Raw genomic sequence first — 25,226 nt, forward strand, 5'->3', positions numbered from 1 at the left:
GAGTATGCAAATTTTCGAGAGGTTGTAGCCGGTAAATCACTGATGTATAGATTGAAAAGAGTCTGCCCCAGTACTCAGCCCTGGGGTAGTCCATTATTTAATTGTTTTGTCGAGCTTCTGGACGCCCCCGTATGGACTGTATAACATAGATTTGTTAACATGTCATTTAACAATTTATAAAAAGTCAAACATTTGGTGGTCTTCAGAAGTTTGAACAGTAGACCTTCTCTCCAGTCTCCATACGGTGTCATATGCAGCTGTTAGATCTATGAGCACGGTCTTTTTCTTATTTTGGAACTTTTTGATGTGATTTTGATCCTAACCTACAAGGCGTTCCAATGATTTATAACACACAATGGGACGTTAGCTATCTGCTGCGTTTGGGGGCTTTCCTACCTAAATTTTTTTAATTGTCGCGATTTTTGTGCTTGTAAGTATATTATTAAAGAATTTCGAGAGCCACGCTCTTGCTCTTGGTCCAGTATGTTTTATAAATTCAGGATAGATATTGTGCAGGTTTTATCGTATATTTTGCTTTATTTATTTCTTCCAGTGAGAAAGGGGCCGCTTGTGTTGACCTTTCTGTAGATATGCTTTTTAAGTGTCTTAGGTTTGATTTTGTGGACTTGGTGGCTTGTTCATCTGATGGTGCTCTAGATAGGTTTATAATACGGTTGGCAACGAGATTGGGGTTAACTTGGTTATCATAACAAAACACTCATAATTAATGTAGAAATTAGAAATTGATTGAAGCATAGCCTAATCAAATTAAGGTTAAGGTTGTTATTTTACAATTTTTGAAAGCTATTGTTCATTTAAATAATTGTTAGAAATTGGGAACTGGAAACACTTAAGCACATGTTAATATTATTTATCGATTATAAATTGTAATCATAAACATAAGCATGCAAACAAGGTCTTTGTGGTAGGCTGTTGACTACTCAGCGGTTTTTTATTTTGTGTTCACAGTTCTATATTGGTTGTGACTTTCACATCAAACTTTAAGTTGATTCCCGCATTGCCACATTAATATATAATATTTACCTTCATTGCTTATTAATTATTATTATTATTATTACTATTAATATTGAGTCTAAAGTTTAAATGATTAGTCTATATTTATATTAACTATAAACATAACTGGTAAAGGATTGTAGTTGGATTTCAATGGGTACCTATATTAAACAAATTGTTTACAGTTAATTACAATTAATCAATATTAAATGTTATTACCAATAATGATAATTTATACCAAATTTGATCTAGTCTGTAGTTTAGGGTAAAAAAGCTGTCAAGTAGGTAAAGCTATGCTGTCTAACTATACACGTAATACACAATAATAATATAAAATTAAAAAATAAAACAATTTTAAGGAAAAGTAATTTATACTTTTTATGAATTTATAATAGCTATAATAATTAGTATATTTAATTTAATTGAAATTGCGCGCTAATTGTAGCGACTCAGTTTTATTTGCAGTGATTAATGTAACATCGCTACAATATACCTCTAAATTCTAATGTAACAAAAAACTAAAGTGTAAAAAGTAGCGCGCTACATTTAAAAAATAATGTTAGAAGTAGTTTACTATATTAATTTTAAAAAAGTAGCGTCCCTACCACTGAATAAAACGTATTACGTAATATTTTTGTTATAAAAAAAAAAAAAACTAAATAAGTATAAAATAAACATTTAATTAACATAATACATTATATAAAATAAATAAAAAAATATATTTTAGAAAATTTATGGGCGACAACAATAGTTATAATTGATATTATTCATATAGAAATAGACAAGCTAATAATACACAATACATTTAAAATTGTTTATGAAGAAAAAGGTCATGATAATTTTAATGTTTTAACATTTTTTGTTGTTGTTTATTTCATTCAAATTATGGCAGGATAAATATTAACTAAATGTCTTTATTGTAATAATATACAGATACCAATGAGTAACTCTTTTGCAGCCATTTGTTGAGCATATACAGTGTCCACACCCTCACCCAAACCATGAACAACAGGGTATACATTATTTACAGAAAGAATATAAAAAACATTAGATCTTCTTTCAATATTTTCTGATTCTAAAATATTTGATGTTAAGCACAAATCACATTCAGTTACAACATTGCATAAAACTTTAAAAGCTTCCGGTAAATCCAATGTACCATTTTTGTTATACTGATTGATTATCTTTTGAAGTGTAACTGAGTTTGACCATTCAGCTGTTTCTTTAAAAAGCAAATGATAATTATCAAAATTTACATCCATGGGCATAGATTTTTTTATTTGCTCTGATTTAATAATTTCAACTTGTTCCAAGACTTTCATTGAATCGGATACAATGTGATCCCCTTCCATTACCAGTGACTTATCAATAGACATTAATTTGTTCACCATCTGAACAGCAGCCAAATGCTTGGCCTGTTTTTTGGTTTTGTGTGTTGCTGTTTCGATCATTTTAGCTACATGGCAACTGATAGTAAATAGTTTAGCATGGGCTTGTCCTTCTTCTCTAACTAAATTAAATTCAGGCAATCCCAGTTTATTATTTGTACAAATGTCATTCAATTGCCCAACAGCATTTACTTTTATGTTGTTATCAAATGGAGAGACAACATGGTTATCAAAATCCCACTGTTTAAAATCAGTATTTAACAACTCCGGTTTATCTTCAATCATAATTTTAAGAAGATTTAACGCTGCCACATGCTTGGCTTCTTTTTTGGAAGATCCATCGCCAACAGCTACATAATCATCGAGAGTCAGACTATACTTAAAGCTGACCTTACTATGTGAAACACCATTATGTATGAGATCATACTGAGGAACAAGGCGATTTTTGGCTGCATATTCTTGTACGATGGAGGCTGGAGTTTTGTTTAATGAACTTATATGTGCAGACTTATCTTGCAGATCAAATCCCATTGTTTCAGTCATTTTCTAAAAAAAAAATTATTAATATTATTAATAAATTACCAGTCATAAATAATAATTTATTAGGTACCTACTAATGTACTGTGTTAAATTAAAAATAAAACACTAATATTATTTTATACAATATTTTTTTTACCAATAAATAATAATCACCTAATGATTTCTAAATTTTAGCATGCACAGACATTACTGGCAGGGTAGTCATACATAACATATTAACACACACACACACAAGTCACAAGTACTTATATAATATATACGTGTTCATCCCTAAGTCTTAAAAACTAATTTGGGTATTCGTGTAGCAGGTGATCTACTACTTCTTTTTAGGTGTATCAGGTGATCTTATGACAATAGGTGAAGTTAGTGATCTATAATTATAATTATTATTATTAATATACAATTGAAACCTATATTATTTATTAATAAAAAATAAAGGTTATAATAACTGTAAACCACACTATAATATTTTTTCGATCCGCTAACAGGAGCCAACACCCAAACAATAGGTTAATGCATGGCATTACATCGGAACTTTTACATAGTCATCTAATTGAAGCATGGTAGAGGTCAGTTAATCTTCAACATATACTTTTTTTAAATGTTTAATTAATACTAAAAATGTTTAGGTCTGTACTTGGAAATTTTTTATACTTAGCAATTTTTTTTTTATTTTTTGATATTTGTATGATATGACGTAATAAAAAATATGATGTGTTTTTATATATATAAATAGTATACTATTAAAAAAATATATTTTCAATTTGTATGTAGATCAATCATCCCGAATTCACAGATCACTCAACCGTGGTAGATCACCTGCTACACGAATGCCCTAATTTGTAGTCTTATTTATTTAATTTATTAGGAACATAATAAGATTATTGATTATCATGATAATATTGAACATAGAATGAGGTAAGTTAGCAGAGTAATCAAGTGTCTACCCCATGTGCATACTAATGATTGTGCTATTCGTGCATTTTATACACAAACATTTAAACCTAGACCTTACGCTTAGTACAGAACAATACCGCCCCTATACATTCAAATAATAAGAGTGATACAGATCACTGGTGGCAGTAAAAACTATATGAATGTATATTTAATTGTGTAAATCGGTCATTTATTAGCGTTCTGTACCTCAGCTTACAAAGCACAAGGTTACAGGCAGTGCCAGTCTATTAATTTAAAACATTATTAATATATCTTATGATAGACTTCTCACACTTCAAATAGTAATACTATTTGAGCACCTAAAGCATTTAGTTGAGGTATTAAAATATATACAATATAGAAATTTGCTAGACTAAACCGGTTTAAAATTATCCCACATTATCCCGCACCGGGATAATGAACCATGTAAATGATATGGTCCAAACATCCCGGTGCATTATTTTTCACACCGGTTTAGTCTAGCGAATTTCTACAACGTATCTTATCCTATAAAAGTTCTATCTTCAATATTTGTGAATAATAATTTAACAAAACTAATACATATTTTTATTTTTTATATGATTATATTACCAAAACTATGTAATTTTCTATTGAATTTTGACTACTTAAGTAGGTAATTACTATTTGAATAATATTAGTGAATCGGTTTAACAGGAACTAGAATAAAGAATTGTTAGCTATAACTAGAATAATTAATATGGCCTGACAGTCTTTAAGTTGAATAACATTTTTGAATAATACAATAATATGTACTCGAGAATATTTACCCGATGTACATATAGACAAAAAACGGATACGTACAATTCAGCGTCTTCGGTTAGGTTTTGTTCGCCGATGGTCGATACGATGAATACTACACGACGGGATTAATAAATCGTCTGTTCAATCTTTCGGAGAGAATTAACCTTCAGTTTCCGACAGCTCAGATTATTTAGTTCAATCGCACCGTCAAAATTGAAAATTGCAAATGGCAATGACTCAACGTTAGTATAATAATGAAACTGGAATGTGGAGCTGTTTACAAGTGGTTATCATTTATTACCACGGGGATTCCATAAAGATATCCATGAGATTCCATCACGCCAATATTAAGTATCAACATTGATGTCATGTGCTCATAGATAGTAAAAAGTAAAAACATTTAAGTTATACAGAGCAAGGTGTATTGATAAATACACCTTGATGTATTGATAAATACACCTTGATACAGAGTGATACAGGAAAATATGACAAATTAAATAACCACAGAACAACTTACTATTCTGTGATATAAGTAATAACTTTAATACTCTAATACTCTAATCAATATTTAGAACTGAAATTTATTTTATATCATTTACAGACGCTAGCGCTACACATAAATATTGGTATTACAACCACTGAAAACTGTTCAGGACTTTTAGATTCTAAACGTAATATTACAATGATATTACAATGATGAGTGTTTTTTTTTAAATTTATATATTTTTTTGTATCTGTCATCATCTTTTAGGACAGTAAAAATGCTTAGATTTTCTTCAACAGTATCTTTTCTGATGGGAAAGTATATATCTAGTAGGTATTTTGAAGGGGTCAAAAGTAAAAAATTCCTAATAGTTTTCAAAAGAGTAGGGAAAAAAAAGAAAAGGAAAATAGAAAACAGGAATGTTTACGTAAAATCTGTTTTCGACCAAATCGATTTTGGTTTTTTGTGTACTCTAAAATAAATGTAGATACATGAAATTTTCACTGGTTGTTTGTATTAGCATTTTCTATACACAATTAAATTTTCAAAAAATATTGATTGGTTTTGAACTGTTTACGGACATTTACAGTTGCCAATTTATTTTTTCTATGAATGCCAATAGAATTTTATTTGTTGGGTAAAAAAGCTTGAAAATTCATAATATTTTAATTCGTGGTCTATGCCAAAAACAAGTGTTTACAGAGTCCTTGACATTTAATCGTCAAAATACAATATATTAAGTTACGATACCATGTTGTTTACAATCACGGTTGTATATGGTTGTAAAATAAAACAATATATATGTTATATCTACAACCGTGTTTATAGTATCATGGTATCATCATAATATATTATAGTAATATGATTCTGAATTCTGATATAAAATATAATATTTGTATTCTGTTTATACTTTATACTTTATAATTGTGGACTTTTTAAAATTACTTTTAGTGTCTAGACTCTAGGCCCAGCAGACCCTAACTAAAATTTAAAAATGGAGAAACCACAAAAAATTCCAAAAGTCGCCAAGGTACGTACCAATATGCTTTTGAAAAATCGTTTTAAATAATTAATGGAAGTAGTTATTGTGATTGCTTATTATTCTTATATGTGCTTTAGGTGAAAAATAAAGCACCCGCGGAAATTCAAATCACTGCTGAGCAGCTGTTAAGGGAAGCAAAAGAGCGTGATCTTGAAATTGTACCACCAGTAAGTATTTAGATTTATGAAATATACTTTTATTGTTGAGTCTATTTTAGTCTTGAATAACACATCCGTGACATTAATATGCAAATCTATTTAAATATTAGCCTCCCAAACAAAAAATCTCTGATCCAATAGAATTAAGAGATTATCAACATAGGAAACGACGTGCTTTTGAAGATAATATTCGAAGAAATCGTACAAATATAAGTAATTGGATAAAATACGCTGCTTGGGAAGAGAGTCAGAAAGAAATTCAGAGGTAAATCATATCAAATTAATTCAGTTGTATATGTTAATATCTTTCAAATAAAATTAATTGAAGTAATAGTACATACTTCAAATTACATTTTCCATGCACTTATTAATTTTATGTGGTAGCTGAACCCGCACGTGTTGTCTCCATGACTCAATGTTACAAACTAATATTAAACCTTGTCCTTCTAATATTAAACTATCATCACAAACTAACATTAAAAATTTGTTACTACTGACCCAAATTTAATATGTTATATGTATGTCATATGGAGACCATACATGAGTCGGGCGTCATCTTAATCTCAATCTTTCTTTTTTTTTATAATTTAAACATTTTGTAACCCAAAAAAATGTTTTTACTAACCTAACCTAACTTTTGTCAATTATTATTTAGCTTACCTATTAGAATTTTATTGAAAGTATGTGCTTATACATTATGTAAGTTTTGCTTAATCTTAATTTTGATATTTTCTATCATTTGTTTATTGGTTGTTAATAATTTTGATTATCATAATGATTATTTTAAGGGCACGATCAATCTATGAAAGAGCATTAGATACAGACCACCGAAATATAACACTATGGCTAAAATACGCCGAACTAGAAATGAGACATCGACAAGTGATGCATGCCAGAAATCTTTGGGATCGTGCTGTTGTCATCATGCCTCGTGCAAATCAATTTTGGTACAAATACACATATATGGAAGAAATGTTGGGAAATGTTGCAGGTAAAATTAAAATTAAATAATTTATTTTACTCGTTTTAGCTGATGTTATTTTATACACTATAAATATTTTTTTTAGGAGCTAGAGCAGTATTTGAACGATGGATGGAATGGGAACCCCCAGAACAAGCTTGGTTGACTTATATAAAATTTGAATTGCGTTACCATGAAGTTGATCGTGCAAGGAAAATCTATAGTAATTTTGTTATGGTACATCCAGATGTTACAAACTGGATAAGATATGCTAGGTAAATTATGTTCATATTTAAAATTTAAAAGTTTTTAATTACTATTTTATTTTTAGATTTGAAGAACAAAATGGTTTCATTGCCGGAGGAAGAAGTGTATTTGAAAAAGCAGTAGAATTTTTTGGTGATGATCATATCAGTGAAAATTTGTTTATTGCATTCGCAAGATTTGAAGAACGACAAAAAGAAGTATTAAAATTAATTAACACTATTATTTTTTTTCATGTACTAAAAAATACACAATCTGTAATAATATTTTTTTACAGTATATGATAAAAGAGATTTCTTATTTTAACATTACTTAATTAACATGCATAATGTTTGATTTCATTTAAGCACGAACGTGTACGAGTAATTTATAAATATGCTTTGGATCATGTTCCTAAAGATAGATGTCATGATATTTATAAAGCATACACAATACATGAGAAAAAATTTGGTGATCGGACTGCAATTGAAAGTGTTATAAGTAGTAAAAGAAAACTACAATATGAACAAGTATTTAATAGTTTAAAATTAAATTAAAACAATATTCTAACTATGTGACTTTCAGGAAGTAAAAGGTAATCCTACAAATTATGATGCTTGGTTTGATTATTTGAAATTAGTAGAGAGTGAAGGAAATTTAGAAGTCATTCGAGATACATATGAACGAGCAGTTGCCAATATACCCCCTTCAAATGTAAGTTTCTTTTATAAATAAAAGATGAATGTTGATTAATTTTGTTTATAATTTACTTATTGGATATATTTATTTCATTTTCAATATGTTAAATTATTTGATTACAGATATTCCTTTTTAATTAAATATAATTCTTTTTATCATAGGAAAAGCATGCATGGCGTCGATATGTTTATTTATGGATAAATTATGCTTTGTTTGAAGAACTAGAAGCTGAAGATGAAGAGCGTACACGTGATGTTTATCAGACATTTATTTCTACTATACCTCATAAAATATTTACATTTTCAAAAGCTTGGCTATATTATGCTCAATTTGAAATACGTCACAAAAATTTAACTGCTGCAAGAAAGCGAATGGTAGTCTTTAGTGAATTCAAATAAATTCAATAATACTGTGGTTAATTTACTTTACAGGGTGTTGCATTAGGTTTATGTCCCAGAGATAAACTGTTTAGAGGCTATATTGATTTAGAAATACAACTTAGAGAATTTGAAAGATGTCGTATACTATATGAAAAGTATTTAGAATTTGGATCAGAAAATTGTGTCACTTGGATTCGAGTAAGTATTGACTATATATGAAGTAGTCCTACAATTTTTCAAGTTTTTGTAAATTAAAATGAATATAAATTTTAGTTTGCAGAATTAGAAACAGTATTGGGTGATATAGATCGTGCTAGAGCTATTTATGAATTAGCTGTAAACCAACAACGATTAGATATGCCAGAAGTTCTATGGAAATCGTTCATTGATTTTGAGACATTACAAGGGGAAACAGAAAAAGCTAGAAAGTTGTATGAAAGACTTCTAGAAAGAACTAATCATTTCAAAGTAATATTCTACCATATTTATTATTATTTGTTAACAACTTTAATTAGTAGACTAATAAAAATAAAAACCTACGTTTATATGGCAGGTTTGGATGAGTTATGCACAATTCGAAGCTACTTCAGAAGAGGAAGGTATCGATAGTGTATCAGTAGCAAGAAGAGTATTTGAAAGAGGTAATGAAGCACTACGAAGAGGTGGTACACCTGAAGAAAGAGAAGGCATTTTACAAGCATGGTTTAAATTTGAAGAAGAAAATGGAGATGAAGATAGTAAAACTAAAGTTAAAAATATGTTGCCAAAGAGAATTAAAAAACGAGTGCCTTATACTTCCGAAAGTGGAGTAAGAAAACTTTTGGTTTAAATTTTAAACAATTTTACAGTGTTATTATATTTACTTATTTGATATTTTGTATAATTTATTTTAGAGGGACAAAGGATGGGAAGAAAAAATAGACTATATTTTCCCAGAGGATGATGCTGCGAGACCAAACCTTAAGCTTCTAGAAACTGCTAAAGCTTGGAAAAAAAGGAAATTAGAAGAAATGTAAATAAATAATCAATTAATGTATCATCATTCTATTATTTAATATGAATTACTTACCACAAAGTTTTTAGTAATAAATCCTATTGTATTCATTTTAAGTTCTATATATACATTTAAATATTTTAATCCCTAACCTATTCTTGACTAGTAGTAAGTAACCCAATAGTATTTAATCGTATACTACACATATGTCTCAATATGAAGATAAGATATATCATATTGTTTCAGTATACAAATTGACTTCAGATTAGGGAACAAATACAACAGAATATAGTGGATTATGACTAATACTATAATATAGTTTTGATGCAACAATATTATATAACATTATTTCTATCTCATATAAATGTGTTAGAATTTAGTATTTCTGTTTATCTTTTTGACAAATTTAAATTTAGCAATTTAATGAATTTCATCAAAATTCATTAAACGCTTACAAAAAAATATTGTCACTGTGTTTGATATTTTTAAATGGTGTATGAACAACTAATGAGGAACCTCTATGTATAAGATTTTTAAACTTTTTTACTAAATTAAATTTTTTTTTTCAATACTTAAATGAAAAATAAATGGCTTAAAAAGCATCAAAATATTTTGAAAATTGGATCATGTAGGTACAGAAAAAATACTAATATACAATTTTAAAATATAGTTGTGTACTCAAAACATTACTAACCCCCCCCCCCCCCCCCCCTACCTTCCTCCACAGTATAAATTCATCACGCTATGCTCATGCGAGCCGCACAATATACTACTTTTTGTCACGTCTCTACCGATATTACAGTATGCCACTAGTATCTATTCCATAACGACCTAACCTTGTAACCATTCTCAGTACCTAAAATTGGCTTAACAGTTTCGTAGATCAGTAGGAGACATTGGAAGTAACCCACCATTTTTATATACTAGACAAAAGGCATCAATACATTCAGAATACATTATATTAATCTGTTTTAGACAGTAATTTTTCAACCTGGAAAAGCATTTGCTCTCTGCTGGATAATAAAAGGTCATTTTCCAACGCTTTAACTGGAAATAAACTTTCTGTTAGTCGTCTGGCGTGACAAAATATATATTTTAGAATAAAAATGAATATAATATTGTATACTACTTTGAATTAATATAATAGAAAAAAGGTTTTCTAGTAATATATTATAAAACATTTAACGATTTATTTCAAAATACAGAATCATTTTTGTTTGGTTACAAATCAATGTCAGGTAAACCATCACGAGTATGTTCATATTTTAATCACAGTCATCTAATCTTACTGGATGTTCTAGTGGAACAATTGATTTTTTCTCTACATCTCTAGAAAGTGCTTTTCTCATATCTGAAAATATATAGTATTTTTAATATTTTTGTATTTTATAAATCCTACAGTAAATAATAATAAAATGTACCATATGCATCTTCGTCGGGATCGCCTGAATAATATTCTAATACGGTACGATACACTGTATACCCTAAGCTCTTGTACATTGATATAGCCACTGTATTGCTGACACGCACATATAAATCAACAAACCATGCATCTTTTCTGAAAATTATTAGAACATTAGAAAATGTAAATAAAATGTTAAACAAAAATTTACTTTTCCGAAATTTCTTCTAACCAATTCATTAAAACTCCTGCAACACCTAATCTTCTGTATTCTGGAGCAACAGTTAATGCAGTTACGTGACCATGCCAACTATCTGGCTGTCCTTCAGATTTACCCATAACTAAACACAATTTACAGTTTAATGTTATAAATATCAGGTAAAATTAATTTATCAAAAAAAGTTTTTAAAAAATCACTACAGATTGCACATTTGTTTTGGTAACAAAACAAAAATGATTTAATTATTTGGAAATTCAATGTTTTTGTAAATAATTATATAATATATTATGTATACATTATGACATTTGCATATGAAAAAACAGTGCATAGGTTATTGAACTAAGTAAAAAACTTACTATAGCCCATAATTTCTCCAGTAGGAGATTCGGCAACTTGAAAATACTCCGGCCAATGTGCAAGATATTGCATATAAAATGGTATTGCATACTGTATAATGTGAAGTTAAGTTTAAATTTAAAGTATTAATAATAATCTAATGTCCACAACTAACAATATAATAGTTGGATTTAAAATTATTTTAATTCAAATTGATACAACAAAAAATAAATACATACATAAAGGTAATCAAAATATTCAAATGTAAACAAATGCTCTCTGTAAATATGCTTATTAAAATTAATTTCATTCGGAGTGTTAAAATAAAAAATGATAATACTGAGATGTACATAATTATTATCATATAGTACAGTACTTCTATAAATTATAATAGTAAGTAAACTATAATAATTTGTATATAAATTGTATGTTTAAAAAAGGATACAGTCTCTGTAAGTGTATCTAGATTTCTGAAATAACAACGTACAATAAAAAATTAATTCAATAATTAAGAACTAAAACTATTAATAAATAAATAAATTAGTTAGTTATTATATATATATATATTAAATCTAAATTTGTCGCATAATACTTTTCAATTGAATATTTAGTTTCTGGAAAAAATATGATGTAATTGCGTTACACAAATAACGCACTTATTTTAATTTACTTCAGTAATAAAAATTTTTATTTTTTTTTAAACAAATAAATATTACATTTTTGAATGAAATTATTATGAAATTTATATTGTGTGGCCATATCTATTATTAAGAAATTATTAAAATTGCATTGTTTATACGGCAATAATAATTAAATGCAAACATATTACAGGTAATATGTTACCTGTGTGTCAATCAATTTCAAAGTATTTCTACAAGCAATATTACCTACCTATCATAAGAAAATTGTTTTTCTGTCAGTTTAACATGCGCACAATTAACAATAATTGATAGGATTTAAATCAGGACTTGAAACTGTTTCAATTTACTATCGGTTTTTTTAATTTTTAGATTTTGGTTATTGTTTTTTTTAATTTTCGTTAAATAAATTTAAACAAAATATTCTGATCCTATAAAAATACTTATTTTATCAAGAACTAAAAATATTGTAATATATTTATAAATATGGAAGAAATTGATATTAGTTTAAACTGTTTCTAGTTTGCAAACAGTTTTATACAATTTTCCGGTTAAAATTTTGTTAACGGTTACTTAAATTTTAAGATTACAATCAGGATTTTTTAACACTGGTTTGAAGGTATATTATTTCGGGCAAGTTTAAGATGCTGAAAAACTAAAAATCTAGTTTCTAACTGCTTTTCAGAAAACCGGTTTCAGACTATGATTGAAAGCGAAAACATTAAATTAAGTACCTATTTGTTATTAAAATTATTATTATGTAAATAAACATAATAAAATAATTGAGAATTATATGTTGAAATATACCATTAGGTCCTTGTTCAGAAATGTTTTAAAACTTACACGTTATTGAATTTGAATAAATCATCACAATTGAATGGTCTTAATGTTGTCATTGTGTTGTCAATTTTGACTATTTAATGTTTAAAAACTGAAAATAACACAATGAGTTGAATGAACTATACATTTATCAGTAAACCGTAATGCAGTAAGTAAGGAACATTATAAAAAAATAATTACAAAATATATTATTATGTACCCTTTAGAAAAAATAGACAATTAATATTTATCAAATAAATTAAATTTTTATTTTTAACTGCGATAACGCTTATTATCAACTGTATGGCTAAACTTTGGACTGTGGTAACCAATAATACTTTTTAACCTTGGTTTAAAACGAGGTTTTATACCAAAAACCAGGTTTTTTTATTCGGACATCATCAGTGTTATCTACATTGAACATGATTAATGATTATATTATCTTAAATCGTGATGACTACATATTATTTACCCCGAGTCCCGAAGATGACTATGAAAGTATGAAGACGATAAAACATTGAAAATATTTAAACATTTTAAACCAGATTATGCCGCATTGCCGCTTGTGAAGTGTGGAGTATTAATTTGTGTTTGGTGTTAATTTGTATTTCTAGTGTATTCTACACAGAATTTAACTATTAATTAAAGTCTGACAAATCATATTTTTTGTGATTACAAAAAGCATTTGTCTTTTTTGTTTAACGATAGTCGTGAAAATATCAATCATCTATTTGAATTAACTATGGCTCTAAACTACAGTTCTATCGACGATGTGGGTGCCTTTTCATTCCGGAATCTTGAAAGGTTTGTCCGTTTCATTATTATATTAATAATATTAACATTATTACTTAATAAAATATATATTATCATACCCGACAATTAATGTTAAATTTTATTTTTCATAATTAATGTGATTTATGTATGCCATTTAATTCATTTTGACTACCTACTGGTATGTAAATAAACATTAGACCAATTGTATACTTTGTCTTGAAGTATTTGTATTTTAATGTATAAATTAAACTATTTAAGTTAACTATACATGTTAATAATATGTATGATAAATTGTGATTTCCCATTTATTTTACATTGTTTACAACACCACTATTTTCCAAATACATAATACAGTTTTGTTAAAACTTTGATCTTTAGAAATGCAAAACTTGAAAAAATGGGACTAAAAATGCCTAGTTTTCGAAAAACTGGTACTACAATTGTGGGAGTGACTACTCGGGATTGTGTAATTTTGGCTGCAGACACACGTGCTACTTCAGATACTATAGTTATGGAAAAGAATTGTGAAAAAATCCATTACATTGGCAAATATATGCAGTATGTTGACTTATAATAAATATTCCTTTTATAAATACCTTTAAATAATATTAATACTGTTCTATTTCAGCTGCTGTGGTGCTGGTACAGCAGCAGACACTATGCAAGTTACACGTATGGTATCTGCCAATGTTTCCTTGCAAGCATTCAAGTTTCCGGAAGAAATGGTTCCGGTTGCGTTTGCTGCTAGATCACTCCGTCAATATCTTTTCAAATACATGGTGATTTAGTTTATACTTTACTTTGTTTGTTCAATTTATTAATTTTTATATTTGATTAAGGGGTATGTTTCAGCCGCATTAATTTTGGGTGGTGTTGATAACAGTGGTACACATTTATATTCTATTTACCCTCATGGTTCAATCGATAAATTACCTTATATATCTATGGGATCAGGAAGTATGGCAGCTATTTCAGAACTTGAAAGTCGCTGGAATGAAAATCTCACTGTAAGTAAAATTTTAGATTCTGAGCGAAGCGATGAATGTATTAATTTTACAATGTGTTTTTTTTTTTTTTGTGTGTGTCATCGCCTTTTAGGACAGTAAAAGTGCTTAGATTTTCTTCAACAGTAACTTTTCTGATAGAAAAGTGAATCTAGTTGGTACTTTGGGGGGGTCAAAAGTAAAATTTACCAAGTAGTTTTCAAAAGCGAAATGAAAAAAAAAGAAAAATTAAGGAAAAACGGGAATTTTTACGCAAAATCTTTTAGTGTAACTCTAAAACAAATGACCGTAGGTACATGAAATTTTGACTCAATGTTTATATTAGCATTTTCTATACACCATAACATTTTCCAAATATTTTGAGCTGTTTACGGACATTTTCAGTTTCCAATTTTTTTAGTTTTTCTGAGATTTGAAAATGTAATATAAGATTAGTCATAAGTTTGTCTACCTTTATCAACAAAAAAAATGTCGACAAGATACTTAAATTAAATTTTTATGAGCGTCTGAAATTTATATTATTACAACATATTTTGATATTCACTCAATGTAACAATTTTCTTATTTTATTGTAATTAAAAAACGAATGACTGTAGATACTTGAAAATTTCACTGAATGTTTATATTAACATTTTCTATACACCATACAATTTTGAAAATATTTTGACTCTTTTTGAGCTGTTTACAGACATTGTCAGTTTTCAATTTTTTTAGTTTTTTTTTCTATAAATATCAATCAAGTTTATTTGTTGGGTAAAAAAGCTTGAAAATTTAATACAAGGCTCTTACTATGTTGTTGCAATGACATTTGAAAAATATTAAAAATCCTTAGTCACAGTTTTTATTTATAAGCATTTAAAGTTCAATTCTTGACAAAATACTAAAGTTGAGTTGAGAATTTATAAAAATTTTCTTTTTCAATTTGAAAATGTAATACAAGACTATGCATAAGTTTATCTACCTTTATCAAAAAAAAAAATTGTTGTAATTAAAAAACGTATGACTGTAGATACTTGAAAATTTTACTGAATGTTTATATTAGCATTTTTTATACACAATAACATTTTGACTCTTTTTGGGCTGTTTACGAACATTGTCAGTTTCCATTTTTTTTAGTTTTTTTTTCTACAAATATCAATAAAATTTTATTCGTTGGGTAGAAAAGCGTGAAAATTTTATGCAAGGCTCCTGATATATTGTTACAATAGCAGTTAAAAAATATTGAAAACATATAGTCACAATTTTTTTTTTTAAGCATTTAAAGTTCATATTTTTTTCCAACATTTATCAAATTTCAAATGTAATAATTATTTTGTAGTTAAACATTTATAAAATATTCAACTTTTGTAGCTAAGTATTGAAAATTTAAAACAAGGTTCCAAGTAAATATATAAATTACTTTACTCACAATAATATCATCAAATATATTAATAATACCATAGGCTGACTGACCGTTTTCGCTCAGAATTGTTTTTTCTTATACAATGATATTATATCGTTGAATTCAGATTTAACATCATCCATTAGGGTGACTCACCTGTAACCTACTGTACAGCAGAGCGACATCCACTTTTACCCACCTTTTTTAAATTTATTACTTAATATTTTAATTTCTTTAAATGCTTAACTAGGAAGAAGAAGGCATGAAACTGGCATGTGATGCTATCTTAGGGGGTGTATTTAACGATCTTGGATCTGGAAGTAATGTGGATCTGTGTATTATCAAAAAAGATGGAACTCGTATGCTTAGAAACTACTTGACACCTAATAAGAAGCCAGCTACGTAAGTTTTTTATTTTCTTATACATACTATAAAGTCTTGCATACATATTATATATATGTTGTAAATCATATGTGCATATTTTATTTCAGTGCTAAATATGTCTATCCAACTGGTTTAACTAAAGTGTTACGCAAAAGTGAAATCAAATTCCAAATTGCAGAAGAAACTGTCATGGAAGTTGATTCTTGAATTTTTTTTTTTAATTAAGCTCCAAGTATGATTAATTATTTTTATACATTTTCTAATTTTTAACAAAAGTATTGTTTAATAGGTACTGGTGTCAACATTTATTTATATAAAATACTTATGTTACAAAATGATATATTTTAAATTATATTTTTTTGAAAATGTTAATTTTGATACATTTTTAGAGATGTATTTAAATGAAGTCAAGTAAATAAAGTAAGAAAGCTGACTATTCACCATTTTTCTGATAATTGGTACCCATATTTTTTTTTTATTATTATTTATTTATTAAAATTATTTACAATATAAGATTACAGTATTAACATTACAGTAACAATAAGTAAATTTGATAGTAAAATGGTTAGTGACAGGATGTTACAGGGGCGTCCCTGACTAGAACATATTATTTTAACAAAAATAACTTTTTTAAAGAAAATGTATGAATATTATTTACATACATATTATACTTACACAGCCTATAAGGATATAACTATACAATAGATAACAAAATGCGTAAATTATACTGGTGAGTTTGAAGACATTTCACACTATGCCAGGCAAACAAATGGCTTAAATATGTAGCTATCATCTAACCAATTTGGACACATTCCAGTACACAAGTCTAATATTGGTTATTCAATGTTGCTATGTACCATTGTTGCAGCATACCAGTTAGATAGGAATGAAGTCTATCGATATTTAAAAATATCCATCTAGGACAAAATCAATAAGATTGTCATGAGAAAAAACTAGAGCTGCTCATCAATGCAACTGACTGCTAAATAACTCGCGAAACATTGAGTACCTCAATTGCTTAAAGTCGTACGACTTAGGATAAGGAAAATGGCACCTCAATAAAAGTATAACCCCCAAATATGTTCATATATACATATTATTTATTGACTCACTTAAACCTGATATGTAACAGGAAGACCTGGCAAATGGAATAACTTTTATTCTAATCAATATTTTCAAGTTGTTAACATTTATAGACGCTTGTGTTATATGCAGTGGCGCACACTGGAGGGTTCAAGGGTCTGCTACCCCTTATTTTTTGGTGGGTGGGTGGACCCCTTGCTCCAAAATATTTAAAAAATACTAAATTAGTTTGTAAATCTAGTTTATAGAAAAATGTTGACTGTACAAATATGTATTTAAGCCATAGTTTATTTTTTACGATTTGTTGAAACATCATAATTTTTGTTAAGTAATGTTGATCTGGTTGTAAAAGAAAACATTTTAAATTCAAAAAATATGAACTTTGGTACTTATTAAAATCTAAATATATTTTTTTAAGTTGTTACTTTTCAAATTAATGACTCATTAATAAATAAGCTTACTTCAAAAAATTAGACATTTTAAAAATAAACCACATGACTTAGGTAAATAAATGCTTTTACAATCAAATGTTCTAAAAACCATATTTGCAAATTGGCTATTTTATAATTATCAAAACATATTTAAATTTTTTTAATTTCAGTGTTAAAAATAATAAATATAATATTATATGTTTAACGCACAAGTCAATAAATTACATAGAAAAAAAAATATTGATTAGGATAAGTTATTTCTTTTTTTATTTGTCAGGCCACCTGACATATCCAGTACACACCCGTTATGTATTGATATATTGTATTTATAAAAACCTCTTTTAAGAGCTCAATGCGTTGTGTCTTCGTATTCAAACGCTTGACAATCGTGCATTTTAAAATTAAAATATAAAAACCACCTGTTATTAACTAAATAATACTCTTACTTCAAATTTGGTAATAGATATATTCACTCTAAAATTAAACATAATAGAGTTAAATGAATTATTCAGAACGTACAATTTGTAAAATACTCAGCTCATTTTAAAATTAAAATATAATAAAAAGCTCATGAGGTTTATAAGAGGTCTATTTACTCTAATTTTAAATTAACAGAGCTACACATGTTCTGATTTACGTAGAATTTGCTATGTTATGCGTTTATAAGACGCATTGTTAATTTAAAATTAGAGTAAATCGACCTCTTATAAACCTCATGAGCTTTTTATTATATTTTAATTTTAAAATGAGCTGAGTATTTTAAAATTGTAAATTGTTTGTACATTTTAAAGTACTCATAACTCGCTTAAAAATTAAAATATAATAAGTCTAGATAATAATCTTACCTTTAGATTGTATAAGAGGTCAATTTACTCTAATTTTTAAATTAATGGAGCTACAGGTTTTTTTAGCGTACAATTTACTATGTTATGCATTTATAAGACGGAGACAACACATGCGAGTATCACGTCCTCATAAATATGTTCCTTAGGACAGTTAAAAAAAAAGACATAGGTGCATACATGTAACAAATAATTCAACTGCAATATAATATTAATTCATTTGTATTTTGATTCAATATTCATTTAACAAATACCTATTTCTGAATGAGATTTGAAAAAATTAATTAAACTTGAAATAACATCTTTTAATCCAATAGTTTCAATGTTTGCATTAAAACTCACATATATTGGAATTGATGTTTTCAAACTTTTAGATAGTGTGTTAGCTATTGATTCAGATCTACTATCAGGATCTGTGCTGAAAATAGCACTGGATATTGTATCCATGCTATTTCTTTGTGACATCGCAACAGATAAGCATGAAAACGTATTGTCTTGATTAATAACAACAAAAAAACAATTATCAAAACACAATATTTGATTATATAACGTGACACCTAATACTTCTGATGTAAATGAAAACATTTTAGTTTTTGGTTTAACATACTCAATAGTGGCAATATCTAGGTTTTTTTCAGGGATCTCCATTTCTCAAAATGAACTGTAAAAAATAAAAAAATAAAACTAATTTTACTAATAAGTAGGTACTACTCTTTTAAGGATCAGACCTGATACTAGTCTGTAAATAACTTATGTAATTTACACAATTTTTCTTCTTAAAAGTCTCTCTTCTGATGTGTCAAATACAATAAGTTTGTAATATTCATAAATGTAATAATCAATTAATGTAATTAATTTTAAACTAGAGGTTTAATTAAAACAATATTACATTTATTTTCAAATGTTCAATGATGGTTAAAGACTTGACGTAGGTGAATCCAAAACTTAAAAAAAAACTAGGAATACACAACAATACGAAGTTACAACGAAGTACCAAGTATAGGAACTAATGACAACGAACCAGTTCGGAGTTTCGAACTACAGTTTACAATCACAAGTACAGGTAGAGGGTATTTGTCAGAAAATTGATAAGGATAGTGATACAATAATGTATACCACGGTTTAAGATAACCATATATTATATATATATGTACTAGCTGATCCCGCTGGCACTTTGTTGCCCGTTAAATGTACCAATTCTATATGACTCAAACTTTGTTCAATTCGTTATTTAATATTCCGGTGTATGGTGTACGGTGTTCAAAATGTATCTTAACTTTTCTGTTGCCCGGAATAAAATTTCTGATTCGCAGCAATATATTATCAGGTAGGCAATCGCGGACCCCGTGCTGTTTGTACGTAAGTGTATGATTTAACTCTTAAGTATCAAAATTGTACCAAGTTTGTCATTTTTACTTAATTCCACCTACGGATGATTAATATAATCAATTAATACAAAAGCCTAACGCAACCGTACTAAAATACGATGAATAAAAAAAAACAAATTTAACACTTTTTAAATTAGCCTATCTTCTTCCCAGAGGTCTAATCTGCACACAAACTTTCATTTTTATATTCGGATAAACTCCGAAACTACTGAACCGATTTAAAAAATTCTTTCACTAATACAAAGCCACATTCTTTGTGAGTGTCATAGGCTAATTTAAAAAGGGAAGTGATCACCCTCGGTAGGTGCTCAAATAGGAATTTTGAGATTTACGATAGAAATTTTTGTTTTTTAATTAAAAATAATTGTATAGACGTTGTTTTTGGCTATATCGCCAGGTGTGCACTTAAGAGGCCATAACTCCGGAACCACTTATTCCACAGCGTACAAACTTCACAGAAACCATCTACATATCAATCTTAATATGTCCTGAAATTTTTATCGAAATCGGTTTGGTGGATCTTGAGTTATAAAATGTATTCAAAATGTACACTTATTTTTATATATATATTTATATACATACATACATACATAATATATCAAACCGTGATGTATACGGCCTCTCAATATATACCACGGTTATAGATACTATGGTTGCACGACGGCCCATATTGGATCACAGCGCTAAGCGGCGCCAAATGTTCTTATCAATTCTGACAAAAAGTCGCGTTTTACTAGCGCCTTCTACAACCACACTAGGTTAAGTTAACTAAACCTGGTTATCTAGCCACTGTGAAGCGCTAGTATGACGCTAGTAAAATTTTATTTTTTGTTAACATTTAACTTAACTGGAGGAAATTTAATTGAATTAACTTAACTTGCCGCAGTTAATTATTTTCATTAACTTGCCCACCTTTGACAATTTATGGGTGGGACGCATACGTATCGTAGGAGGTAGCCGGTCTCGGCGGTCCAGCGTGTTTATACTGCATAGGTCAGTTTATACAAATCAAAAGGATATGTGTTTTGTGTTTATGTTATTTAAATACAACTACAGGGGGGGGGGGGTTAATTATGACAAGCCTGCTCAAATAAGTGGCGTCTGTTCATAATTCACCGATCGACGAAACGAGCACTAGCCCCTAAGCTAGTGCTCTTAGGGGAGACTACATTTTATTATATAAAAATCCAGGCGGGATGGTGGGCGTCTCATCTCGTGGTCAGTGGCCCGAGAACAATCCGTGAATTGCAGACCCTCCCTCCAGATGGCTGGATAGTACCTACTCTCTGTCATCCAGGCGGTCCAGCACCAAATCCACGAGTTGGGCGTTGGGCCTTTGGCCGCTCGTACCTCATGGCTACGGGTTGGTTTCCCGTACCTACGCCACGCGGGACTGCTGGTGGCGCATCGAGTACCAGCGACGAGGTTTCAGTTGGACTGTTCCTCACCGTCTGGTATAACGAGAGGTTACCACCAATATGCAGTTCCGTATATAGCTATAGTGGTTTGACCAATCCGTGCTTTTATCTTTAAAGCCCGCCGTCGTTGAGTATAGGAACGGATGTGGTGGTTGCAGGTGTCTCTCTACCGGTGCGCCCGTGCTGCCGTGTATAAGTAACACGCTACACGACGTTGTCCCTTTATTGCCTGACAGACAGCCCGTAAAAACGTCAGTCGACGTCCTACTCGACAATATATATAATAACTTGACTTTGAGATGTATCCCTTCTTGCCTAACAGCTAGTTGTTACGGCGTATGTTTTTATGCGTGCACGTTCCAAAATCTAAATAACTATTGTTGGCTCTATATAAAGAGCCTTTTATAATTCGGGTTAGGGTAGTTGTGGTTGCTCCGTAACAAATACATATACGTATTAATTATGTATTATATGTAATATGTATTTATAAAAATATAGGTAACCGTGATTTAACTAATAATATTATAGAAAGGACAGTCTTTATATTGCCTATGTCAACCCCCCTAAAATGCATAAAAAATATAATACTAAGAACAATAAAAGTAAATACGATTTGACATAATAAAAAAATATTTAAAGGAAAACGATATTCTATAAATTAATTTTTAATAAAACGAGATAGGCATAATTGATATTTTATGTACAACTGAAATTCTCAAGAACGATATTCTGAAATAATAAACTAAAAATGTATCCGTTCATTTAAAAAGTAAAAACATTAAAACAAAATGATAGCTATAAAAATATATAGATAGGTACATATTTTATATACAGATTTTTAGATACTATACTTGAAATTCACACCATATGTTTCTTTTATCAATTCCTATACGTGAAAAATGTTGACTCGTTTTGAGCTGTCTAAAGACATTTTCAATTTTTAAATATTAGAATTGTTATCTATATTCGGCAATACAATTTTATTTGTTGGGTCAGAAAGCTTGAAAATACAAGGCTCCTGGTATATTGTTACTATAGCAGTTGAAAAATATTAAAAATCCTTAGTCACAGTTTTTTTTAATAAGCATTTAAAGTTCAAATCTTGACAAAACACGGACAAATCACGAAAATTAGCAAATATAATTTTGAGTTGAGAATTCATAAAAATTTTTATTTTTAAATCTAATGTTTGAAAATTTAATACAATAAGATTATTCATAAGTTTGTCTTCCTTTATCAAAAAAAAAAAATGTCTATTAGCAAATCAAATAAAATTTTATGAGCGTTTGAAGTTCATTATATTTTTACAATATTGGATATTCACTCAATTTCTCATGTAGCGATTTTGTTATTTTGTTGTAATTCAAAAACGAATAACTGTAGATATACGAAAATTTCACTGAATGTTTATATTCTGATTTTATATACAGAGTAAAATTTTGAAAATATTTTGATTCTTTTTGAGCTGTTTACGGGCATTGTCAGTTTTTAATTTAATTAAAATTTTTTTTTTCTATAAATATCAATAAAATGTTATTTTTGGGTAAAAAAGCGTGGAACTTTAATGCAAGGCTCCTAATATATTGTTACAATATGGCAGTAGAAAAATATTAAAAATACAGTCACAATTTATTTTTATAAGCATTTGTAGTTCAAATTTTGACAAAATACGTAAAAATCATGAAAACGTTCAAATTATGTTGAGTTACAAATTCATAAAAATTTTTCTTAATTATAATAATGTATATTCATTCAATTTCTCGTGTATAGCGATTTGCTTATTTTGTTATTTAATTCAAAAATGAACACCCTGTAGTAGCTAGGTAGGTAATTGAAACTTACACTATGTTTTTATTTTATCAATTCCTACGGCAACGCGGGATGTAGCTGCCGCGTGATTCCAGATTTCATTATAATTTCCCATTAAAAAGTGTCCACGTTTTCTTAAATAACTTAATTTATAACCGTACGATTTCGATGATTTTTTCCAAATGGCTCATCTACACAGTTTGTCTGATTTTTTCTAATTTATTAGGTATTAATGAATTCAGTAGATATAATTAATTAGGTCCGGTTAAAAAAACACCAAAATGTACACTGTTTAAATGGGCAACTCCTGCTATATTTTTTTTTACTTAGCTGGCACCACGACCGCCGCGCTGGATTGTACATTTAATTTATACTAATAAATATTGGTTTGTTGTCTCGCAATCACGCGAGGGATCATATGCTCAGATAACCATATATTTTATATTAAAGATCTTATCAGCTAGGGTGATGGATGGTTAAACGTGTGTGAACATTTCACCTGAATTATCAAAATAACGATTTAAAAAAAAATACAATAGCCATTATTATAATTTATAATGTACCTACGGGGAATACCGAATAACAATCGCTTCAGATGTGGTTAGCTCTATACCCATGTTTATTTTTAATTGAGTTAGTTAAAACATTTATTTTTTTACTAATAATATATACCTAACTGCTGGTTATATTTATAGAAATAAAAACTTATTTTAATCCGTAAATAAATGCTTCAAAATTCAAACAGCAAGTTTCTGATAGTAATTTGCATTAATTTTGTACTTTGGGAGGGTCAAATCCCAAAAGTAATAAATTCTCTGTAATACTTTTCAAAATAACTGGAAAAACGGACATTTTCATGTTTTATATGTAAAACATATTTTAGACAAAATCTTGTTTTTTTGTTGTTATTCAAAAATAAATAATTGTAGGGACTTGAAATACTCACTTAATATTCATATTAGCGTTTAAAATGTACCTACTAATTATACATAATACAATAATATAATTTCATTTTCATCTTAGATTCTGAGTGAAAAATGAATCTAGTTAGTTTTATCAGCGTCTGAAGTAAGAATTTTGACAAACCTCGTCAAAATCACTACAATTTGCAAATTATTTTGAATTAGAAATTTATGAAAAAATATTCTATTAATATCTAAGATTTGAAAATTTAGTACGAACCTCCCCATAAGTTTTCCTACCCTTGAGCAGCCTATGATATTACCAAGTATATTTGATGATATTATTGTGAATAAACTAATTTATATGTAACCTGTTTACGCGGAGCTTTTATTAAAATGTTCTATCCTTAGCTATAAAAGTTGAACATTTTATAAATGTATAACTACAAAATAATTATTAAAGTTTAAATTTGATAAATTTTGTCAACATTTGAAATTTAAATGCTTATAAAAAAAATTGTGCCTATGTATTTTTAATATTTTTCAACTGCTATTGCAACAATATATCAGGAGCCTTGCATTAAATTTTCACGCTTTTTTACACAACAAATAATTTTTTTTTGATATTTATAGAAAATAAAACTAAAAAAATTGACAACTGACCATGTCCGTAAACAGCTCAACAAGAGTCAAATTATTTTCAAAGTTTTATCGTGTATGGAAAATGCTAATAAAAACATTCAGTGAAATTTTCAAGTATCTACAGTCATATGTTTTTTAATTACAACAAAATA

At 28.3% G+C, this 25,226-nt stretch overlaps 5 protein-coding genes across 9 annotated transcripts; 2 read left to right on the plus strand and 3 right to left on the minus strand.

The window, feature by feature from the left end:
• Positions 1-1,674: 1,674 nt before the first annotated feature.
• LOC132943455 (interferon-inducible double-stranded RNA-dependent protein kinase activator A) lies at positions 1,675-5,179 on the minus strand. The gene is made up of 2 exons (XM_061012464.1): positions 4,701-5,179; positions 1,675-2,948 (listed from the first exon to the last, which is right to left on the minus strand). The coding sequence occupies exon 2, from the start codon at positions 2,943-2,945 to the stop codon at positions 1,929-1,931; it is 1,017 nt and encodes a 338-aa protein (XP_060868447.1). The 5' UTR covers positions 2,946-2,948; positions 4,701-5,179; the 3' UTR covers positions 1,675-1,928.
• An 819-nt stretch (positions 5,180-5,998) lies between these two features.
• Positions 5,999-9,737, plus strand: LOC132943731 (protein crooked neck). The gene is made up of 13 exons (XM_061012803.1): positions 5,999-6,154; positions 6,244-6,333; positions 6,435-6,589; positions 7,113-7,315; positions 7,392-7,560; positions 7,617-7,749; positions 7,897-8,058; positions 8,114-8,242; positions 8,389-8,601; positions 8,659-8,805; positions 8,881-9,075; positions 9,161-9,415; positions 9,501-9,737. The coding sequence occupies exons 1-13, from the start codon at positions 6,119-6,121 to the stop codon at positions 9,621-9,623; spliced, it is 2,010 nt and encodes a 669-aa protein (XP_060868786.1). The 5' UTR covers positions 5,999-6,118; the 3' UTR covers positions 9,624-9,737.
• A 936-nt stretch (positions 9,738-10,673) lies between these two features.
• Positions 10,674-13,274, minus strand: LOC132942884 (N-alpha-acetyltransferase 20). The gene is made up of 6 exons (XM_061011580.1): positions 13,041-13,274; positions 12,005-12,029; positions 11,580-11,670; positions 11,215-11,344; positions 11,023-11,159; positions 10,674-10,952 (listed from the first exon to the last, which is right to left on the minus strand). Exons 1-6 carry the CDS (start codon positions 13,091-13,093, stop codon positions 10,867-10,869), a joined length of 522 nt encoding a protein of 173 aa, XP_060867563.1. The 5' UTR covers positions 13,094-13,274; the 3' UTR covers positions 10,674-10,866.
• Positions 13,275-13,472: 198 nt separating this feature from the next.
• LOC132943721 (proteasome subunit beta type-7-like) lies at positions 13,473-17,014 on the plus strand. Of its 2 annotated transcripts, XM_061012784.1 has the most exons (7): positions 13,473-13,820; positions 14,169-14,348; positions 14,419-14,569; positions 14,630-14,797; positions 16,426-16,577; positions 16,667-16,791; positions 16,849-17,014. In XM_061012784.1, the coding sequence occupies exons 1-6, from the start codon at positions 13,759-13,761 to the stop codon at positions 16,764-16,766; spliced, it is 813 nt and encodes a 270-aa protein (XP_060868767.1). In that variant the 5' UTR covers positions 13,473-13,758; the 3' UTR covers positions 16,767-16,791; positions 16,849-17,014. The 2 variants fall into 2 exon arrangements, with proteins under 2 accessions (XP_060868767.1, XP_060868766.1); XM_061012783.1 differs by having other exon boundaries at positions 13,474-13,820; positions 16,667-17,014.
• Positions 17,015-19,121: 2,107 nt separating this feature from the next.
• Positions 19,122-19,958, minus strand: LOC132943183 (uncharacterized). Of its 4 annotated transcripts, none has more exons than XM_061012049.1 (2): positions 19,805-19,958; positions 19,122-19,576 (listed from the first exon to the last, which is right to left on the minus strand). In XM_061012049.1, exon 2 carries the CDS (start codon positions 19,561-19,563, stop codon positions 19,159-19,161), a length of 405 nt encoding a protein of 134 aa, XP_060868032.1. In that variant the 5' UTR covers positions 19,564-19,576; positions 19,805-19,958; the 3' UTR covers positions 19,122-19,158. The 4 variants fall into 4 exon arrangements, with proteins under 4 accessions (XP_060868032.1, XP_060868031.1, XP_060868030.1 ...); XM_061012048.1 differs by having other exon boundaries at positions 19,679-19,958; XM_061012047.1 differs by having other exon boundaries at positions 19,122-19,599; positions 19,679-19,958.
• Positions 19,959-25,226: the final 5,268 nt, after the last annotated feature.

Source organism: Metopolophium dirhodum, chromosome 4 (assembly GCF_019925205.1).
Source record: "Metopolophium dirhodum isolate CAU chromosome 4, ASM1992520v1, whole genome shotgun sequence".
NCBI lineage: Eukaryota > Metazoa > Arthropoda > Insecta > Hemiptera > Aphididae > Metopolophium > Metopolophium dirhodum.